At 45.0% G+C, this 7500-nt stretch overlaps 1 protein-coding gene across 1 annotated transcript in view; it reads left to right on the top strand.

Moving 5' to 3' along the window:
- Window positions 1–7500, top strand: part of LOC143282816 (glutamate receptor ionotropic, kainate 2-like) — a 189979-nt gene that overhangs the window by 139629 nt on the left and 42850 nt on the right. The window contains 1 exon segment of the mRNA XM_076588606.1: window positions 3458–3559. Coding sequence (XP_076444721.1) covers window positions 3458–3559 — 102 coding nt within the window.

The raw sequence follows: 7500 nt of genomic DNA, 5'->3' as shown, positions 1-7500 counted from the left end.
TGTGTGTTTTGGAGTGAAATGTGTATTCTTAACAAACGACGTTTAGCAATAGGGAGTTGTTCACTATTACTTGATGTGACTGCTGTCGATGGTGTAAACTGCAAGGAATTAAATAAATCCCAGAGAGTTTCAGTCTGTTTGTGAGTGTATGAGTGTGTGTGTGTGTGTGTGTGTGTGTGTGTGTGTGTATGCATGTCACTTGTAAAAATGTCATAGATGACACGTATATTGAAGTGGGGTTCTTCTGACAAGAAATCAGTTCCAGATTCGTTAACCTTTTTATCCCAGCCTCTGTTATATTGGGTGTGTTTGTGTGGGGAGGGGGGGTGGCGAGAGAGGGTGAGGGGGGCGGTGGGGTGGGGGAGGGGTGAACGTTTTATATAGGCCCGTCATTTGATTTGAATGTCTTCCGAGTTTTTTGGAAGCGAACACATTTTGAGATTACTTCATAATTTTTATATAGTTTGGCCATCAGATTTCGGGTTATTTTGGAGCTTCTTCATCCAAGATAGTTTGTGTGTGTGTGTGTGTGTGTGTGTGTGTGTGTGTGTGTGTGTGTGTGTGTGTGCGTGTGTATGTGTGTGTGTATGTGCGTGCGTGTGTGTGTATTTGTGTCTGTGTGAGGGAGCGGGAGGGAGGTGTGTGTGTGTGGGGGTGGGGGGGAGTGTGCATGCTTGTGTGTTTGCCTGTGTATGTCTTTTTGCTTGTGTTCGAAAAGGAGATTATTAGATAATGTAGATATTCAATAATGTCAAAGGTATCAATTTGATTTGAATAGTTTTCTGTTGACAACAAAATAGTGATTTCCAGACTGGTTAACCTATTTCTTTCCTCCATTCTCTGAACTCCTGGGAAATAAACGTCCTCGGTGACTGTTAAGGGGAAAATGAGAATTAAAAAAAATTATTGTGCTGTCATTAGTTTTGATTGTCTTCCGGGTCTTGGGGAAGTGAACGCATCTTCAGATCATTGTTTGGAAGAAAAGGGGAACATTAATATAGCCTGGCCATCAAGTTCTTTTGGGGGGGCTATTTTTGGATCTTCCTCTTGCGAAATGGGTTCTGTATCAAGTTGGCGGAATTGGAACTTTTAGTACGGATGTTCCGGAGTTAGTGTGTGTTTTGGAGTGAACTGTGTATTCTTAACATCACGGCATTTAGGAACTGGAAGTTGTTCTCTGTGTAAGTTGTAACTTGATGTGGCTACTGTCGATAGTGCAAACTGCGAGGAATTAAAAGCCTGAGGGAGTGTCAGCGTGTGTGTGTGTGTGTGTGTGTGTGTGTGTGTGTGTGTATGTGTGTCATAGTGCCTCTGTGAGTGTGTGTGTGTGTGTGTGTGTAATTATATGTCAGTGTGTGTGTGTGTGTGTGTGTGTGAGGTGGGAGGTGAAGGGTTATACATGTGTGCTTGTGTGTGTGTGTGTGTGTGTGTGTGTGTGTATGCAAAATATGCGGCATGTTTGCTCTCCTCTTCGAAACCGTCGACAAGGTGAAATCGCTATAATGTCAAGGAATCAAGTTGATTAAAATCAGTTTCTGTTGAAAAAAACCCCCAAAATTCCAGATTTGTGAACCCATTTCACCAGCCACCTGGGAAATAAACCTTCATAACTGTATCTCTGTCATTTGTTTTTTTGATTCTCTTCCGCACCTTCAGGAAGTGAAACCATTTTCAGATTACTGCGACGAAGAAATGGAAGAATATTTTTGTATAGCCAGGCCATCAAGTTTGGTGGTGGTGGTGGGGCGGGCGCGCGGGGGGGGGGGGGCGTGGGGGGTTGGTAATTTTTTGTTAGCTTCTTCAGGTCAGATTGACTCCGTTATTGTTGGCGGAAAAGCGACTTGGGAGTACGAACGTCAAGTTAGTGTGTGTTTTGGAGTGAACTGTTTAATTCTCAACAACATGACATTTTGGAAATAGGAAGAGTTTTCTGTAACTTGTTGTGATGTTGGTAGTGGTGATAATGGAAATTGAAAAGAATCAAAATCCAAGGAAGTTAATAATATGTGTATGTTTGTGTGTGTTTGCAATTTTATTTATTCTCTCTCTCCCGCTCTCTCTCTCTCTCTCTCTCTCTCCCGCTCTGTGTGTGTGTGTGTGTGTGTGTGTGTGTGTGTGTGTGTGTGTGTGTGTGTGTGTGTGTGTGTGTGTGTGTGTGTGTGTGAGAGAGAGATGTGGGGTGGGGGTGGAGGTGAAAAAATGGGGTGATGATTTTACCCTCCATTGAAATGACTCGCCAAATCAATAAACACTTTGGTCAGCTGGTTTTGAACCCCCTTTTCACCGGAACCAGAAGGGTGACCAGCAGTATTGGTTTGTTATGAAGTAAGAGGATGACAGATCAGAAGGGTTTCGGTTTGAGTGTGCTATTAGGTCATTTCTATTTTCGTCAATAAGTCGTTTTGTATTACCTTTTTTTGTTGTTGTTGTTGTTGTCATTGTATTCATCACCGCCCCCTCCATCCTCCATCTCCGTCTTCTGTACTTATCTGTCTGTCTCTCTGTCTGTCTGTCTTACTCAGTCAGTCTCTCTCTCTCTCTCTCTCTCTCTCTCTCTCTCTCTCTCCCTCCCTCCTTTTCTCTCTCTTTTCCCCCTTCTCTCCCTCTTTCTCTTCCTCTTTCTCTCTCACTGTCTCTCTTTCTCTCCCTCTTTCTCACTCTCTCTTTCTCTCTTTATGTCTCATTCTTTCTTTCCTTTTTGCCATGATAAAAAAAAAAAATTGTTGTGTGAAAAAAAACGATAAAGAGGACATCACGGCCAATGACATTACAGTGACAAAGTCTCTGTCAATGTGTTTATCTTTGTGTCTATGTATCTATGTGTATATCTGTGTATCTATACATCTATCGATCTATGTCTGTCTGTCTATCTATCTATCTATCTATCTATCATCTTCTCATTTACTCTCGCTCTTGTTTATGTATATATGTATCTATGTGGAGTGATGGCCTAGAGGTAACGCGTCCGCCTAGGAAGCGAGAGAATCTGAGGGCGCTGGTTCGAATCACGGCTCAGCCGCCGATATTTTCTCCCCCTCCACTAGACCTTGAGTGGTGGTCTGGACGTTAGTCATTCGAATGAGACGATAAACCGAGGTCCCGTGTGCAGCATGCACATAGCGCACGTAAAAGAACCCACGGCAACAAAAGGGTTGTTCCTGGCAAAATTCTGCAGAAAAATCCACTTCGACAGGAAAAACAAATAAAACTGCACGCAGGAAAGAATACAAAAAAAATGGGTGGCGCTGTAGTGTAGCGACGCGCTCTCCCTGGGGAGAGCAGCCCGAATTTCACACAGAGAAATCTGTTGTGATAAAAAGGAATACAAATACAAATATCAATCTTTTTATCTATCTATCTATCTCTCTACCTATCATTTTCTACTTAACTCCCATTCTTGTTTATTGTTTGTTTGCTTTCCAATTTCGCACTGAGTTCTCAAATCGCTGTGTCGCAGATGGACTTTGAAGGACTCTCCGGCAGAATACGCTACGAGAACGGGAAGAGGTACGACTTCGACCTTGACCTTCTGCACCTGACCCAGCACGGATTGGTCAAGGTGAGCCACACCCCTATCACGTCAGAACTGCCAAGTCTCTCTCTCCCTGTGCACGGGGATTTGGTCATACCACTCTTTTGCTTTTGTCATGGGTAGAAGGTAGTAGAATGGTTCAGACACAGTTCAGTGCTCCTGAGGGTGTGGGTTCGATTCACGCTCTCGCTCTTTCTCTCTCAACTCACTGCAAAATCGAACTAGGCGTGCAGACAGTAATGATAATAAGATTTCTTAAGAATAATAATAATAATAATAATAATAATAATAATATATTGTTGTTGTTTTTTTTCATCTAGCGCTATGATACAAGCATAAGCAAGCTCTAAGCGCTTTACAAACGAGTGCCTAAAGTAAAACAAGAAAGCATATTAAAAAAAAAAGTAGTGGAAGCATAAAACAGATTCACAAGTATTAAAAAAAAACACAATGCACACAAAGTAACATACTCTCAATACTACCACTGTTACACTCCAACACACACACACACACACACACACACACACACACACACACACACACACACACACATCATGAAATGGCTAAGATAACAGCGATTTTCACATAATATACATACATGTAAAAAAAAAAAAAAGGGGAGCATAACTGTAATCTGCATGCCATAGATTTTGCAAAAAGAATTGTAAAATAAAGTTTTGGAAAGAAAAGGTAAAAAGTGATAAAAATCGGGTCATTCTCCCTTTCGAACCACACCACCACCATCCATCTACCCACCCCCATTCTCTCTACTCACCCATCACACACACTCACATTGGGCCATGGGCCTGGGACAACAGCACTATTTGAGTTATGACAAGTCTTTTTTTTTCTTTTTCTTTTTTTAGTCATTCAGATGAGACGTTAGCGGAGGTCCTGTATGCAGCATACACTTGACCCTCTGAAAAAGAACCCACGGCAACAAAAGGGTTGTCCTCTGGGAAAAAATATGTTATAAATAAAATCCACTCTGATTGCTATACAACGTGTATTTTCATGCTGGGTTCCGCTGCTGTTCAGGTATCTGTGCCTAAAAGGTGTGGTGTAGCGTATATGGATTTGTCTGAAATCAGTGACGCCTCCTTGAGAAACTGAAACTGAAAATGCTTTGTCAGAATATCTGCCATTCAGCTCTTTCAAACGTCTAACCTGAAAAAAAAAATCCCTTTTCCAAAGTAGTTTCCCGTTTCCTCTTTTTTCATTACGGTCTACACAGCAGTTTATCTAGTTTCAATACACACGTATGTTGTTGGTTTTATTATTATTATTATTATTATTATTATTATTTATCAAAGCTTTGTCTTTGATCCCTCCGGGTCCAAGCTGAGCGTGCTTTTTTTTTGTTTGTTCCCCCCCCCCTCCCCCCGCCCTCCCTCAAGGCCTGACTAAGCGCGTTGGGTTACGCTGTTGGTCAGGCGGCATCTGCTTAGCAGATGTGGTGTTGCGTATATATGGATTTGTCCATAGAGGCAGTGACGCCTCTTTAAAGTAAATGAACTGAACTGAACTATGCTCGCTTGTGGATGACTGACTGGGTGTGGGAGCGCTTTGGTTTGTCAATGGACAGTATTAAACGCTTTGAGGATTCATTTCTTCTTCTTCTCCTTCTTCTTCTTAGTATTAGTATTAGTATTCTTATCACTAGTATCGTATCATTACATTAAGAGCAGTGGAGGAATCTGCTGGAGAGCTTGTGTATGTGTGTGTGTGTGTGTGTGTGTGTGTGTGTCTGTGTGTCTGTGTGTGTGTGTGTGTGTGTGTGTGTGTGTGTGTGTGTGTGTGTGTGTGTTTGTGTGTATGTGCGCGCGCGCGCGCGCACCTTGCTGTCGTCTTGTAAAAAAAAAAAAAAATGTTTACCAACACCTACCATCACCACCCTTCACGCCGGCTTCTGTTCATCATGTTAATATTGGCATAATTGCAAAGTTATTTCTACGTTATGACGTCAAGAGTTGTTTACCAGAATTCTCTTGTTTTCATTCATCCATCCATCTCTAGTCTCCCCAGGTGGGGGAGATGGGGGAGGTTTGGGGGGGGGGTTAGAGGGGGGGGGGGGGTGATAGATGAGGCAGAGAAGAACAAACCGGTATCTTTCTCTAAACTGCTTTGAGTATGAAGAGACACACCATTATAGGAACATGCGTTGTATTCGTTTCCTTCATCATTATGCTGTTGATCAGTTTCTCTATCGCTACAATGCAAGAAACACGCGCAGCAAGAGTTTTACGTTGTAGTGTATGTTACTGTTTTTTTTGGTTTTTTTGCAATTGACATGAGAACGAAAAGGAAAGGAAGAAAGGAAGGAAAGGAAGAAAAGAACACACACACACACACACACACACACACACACACGCACGCACGCACGCACGCACGTACACACACACACACACACACAAAAACACGCACGCACGCACACACACACACACACACACACACACACAAACACACACACACACACACCACACACATTAGGAAGCGGGGGATAGGCATCGAGATGAGAGAGAGAGGGGGGAAGGGGTGGGAGTGGGAGGGGGAGAGAGAGACGGGGGGAGAGTGAGAGAGAGAGACGGGGGGGGAGAGAGTGGGAGGCAGAGAGAGAGAGACGGGAGGAGAGTGGGAGAGATAGAGAGAGACGGGGGGAGAGTGGAAGGGAGAGAGAGAGAGGGTGGGAGAGAGAGAGGGAGAGAGAGAGAGAGACGGGGGAGAGTGGAAGGGAGAGAGAGAGAGAGGGTGGGAGAGAGAGAGAGACGGGGGAGAGTGGAAGGGAGAGAGAGAGAGACGGGAGGAGAGTGGGAGAGAGAGAGAGAGACGGGGGAGAGTGGAAGGGAGAGAGAGAGAGAGGGTGGGAGAGAGAGAGGGAGAGAGAGAGAGACGGGGGAGAGTGGAAGGGAGAGAGAGGGTGGGAGAGAGAGAGGGAGAGAGAGAGAGAGACGGGGGAGAGTGGAAGGGAGAGAGAGAGAGAGGGTGGGAGAGAGAGACGGGGGGAGAGTGGAAGGGAGAGAGAGAGAGAGGGTGGGAGAGAGAGAGGGAGAGAGAAAGAGAGAGACGGGGGAGGGGGAGAGTGGGAGGGAGAGAGAGAGAGACGGGGGGGAGAGTGGGAGGGAGAGAGAGAGAGAGAGACGGGGGGAGAGTGGAAGGGAGAGAGAGAGGGTGGGAGTGGGAGGGAGAGAGATGGGGGGAGAGTGGGATGGAGAGAGAGAGAGCTAGAGAGATAGAGACGGGGGGGGGGGAGAGTGGGAGGGAGAGACAGACGGACAGACTGACAGAAAGACAGACAGACAGACAGACAGAGACATACAGACAGATACAGAGACAGAGAGAGAGAGAAGGGTTGGAGGGGTAGGCAGAGACTGGGGAACGCTGGCTTTTCAGAACAGAGCGTCATGATTTCAAACAGTGCAGCGACAGAACGTGTCGAGTGTATCAGTCAGATCTCGTCAACAAGTCATCGTGTTTATGATCTGTGCTGAAATATCAAAGGCCACACAAGCCAACGAAGAGAGGCTGGAGGAGGTCTTTGGGCTTCGTTTCTTTGTTGCCCACCCCTCGGTGATTCTCTCTCTCTCTCTCTCTCTCTCTCTCTCTCTCTCTCTCTCCGGTATGTATGTGTGTGGTGTGTGTGTGTGTGTGTGTGTGTGTGTGTGTGTGTGTGTGTGAGTGTGTGTGTGTGTGTGTGTGTGTGTGTGTGTGTGTTTCCATTCCTTCTCTTTTTGCTGTTGTTGCTGGGGTTTTTTGGTACATATTTTCTTCGCGTTTCTTTGCTCATTTCATTTTTCTCTAACTCTTGTCTCGATCTCTCGTTCTCTCTGCCTCTGTGTCTCCCTTTCCCTCTCTCTCTCTCTCTGCCTATCTATCCCTCTATCTACCTCTCTCTCTCTCATTCTTCTCCTACCCCCCTCTCCATTTATCTCGCCCTGTTTTTTTTTTCTGTTCTCTTACTCACCCTCTCT

Source organism: Babylonia areolata, chromosome 6 (assembly GCF_041734735.1).
Source record: "Babylonia areolata isolate BAREFJ2019XMU chromosome 6, ASM4173473v1, whole genome shotgun sequence".
Lineage (NCBI taxonomy): Eukaryota > Metazoa > Mollusca > Gastropoda > Neogastropoda > Buccinidae > Babylonia > Babylonia areolata.
The sequence above is the reverse complement of the archived record's forward strand: the minus strand, read 5'-3'. Positions and strand labels throughout refer to the sequence as shown.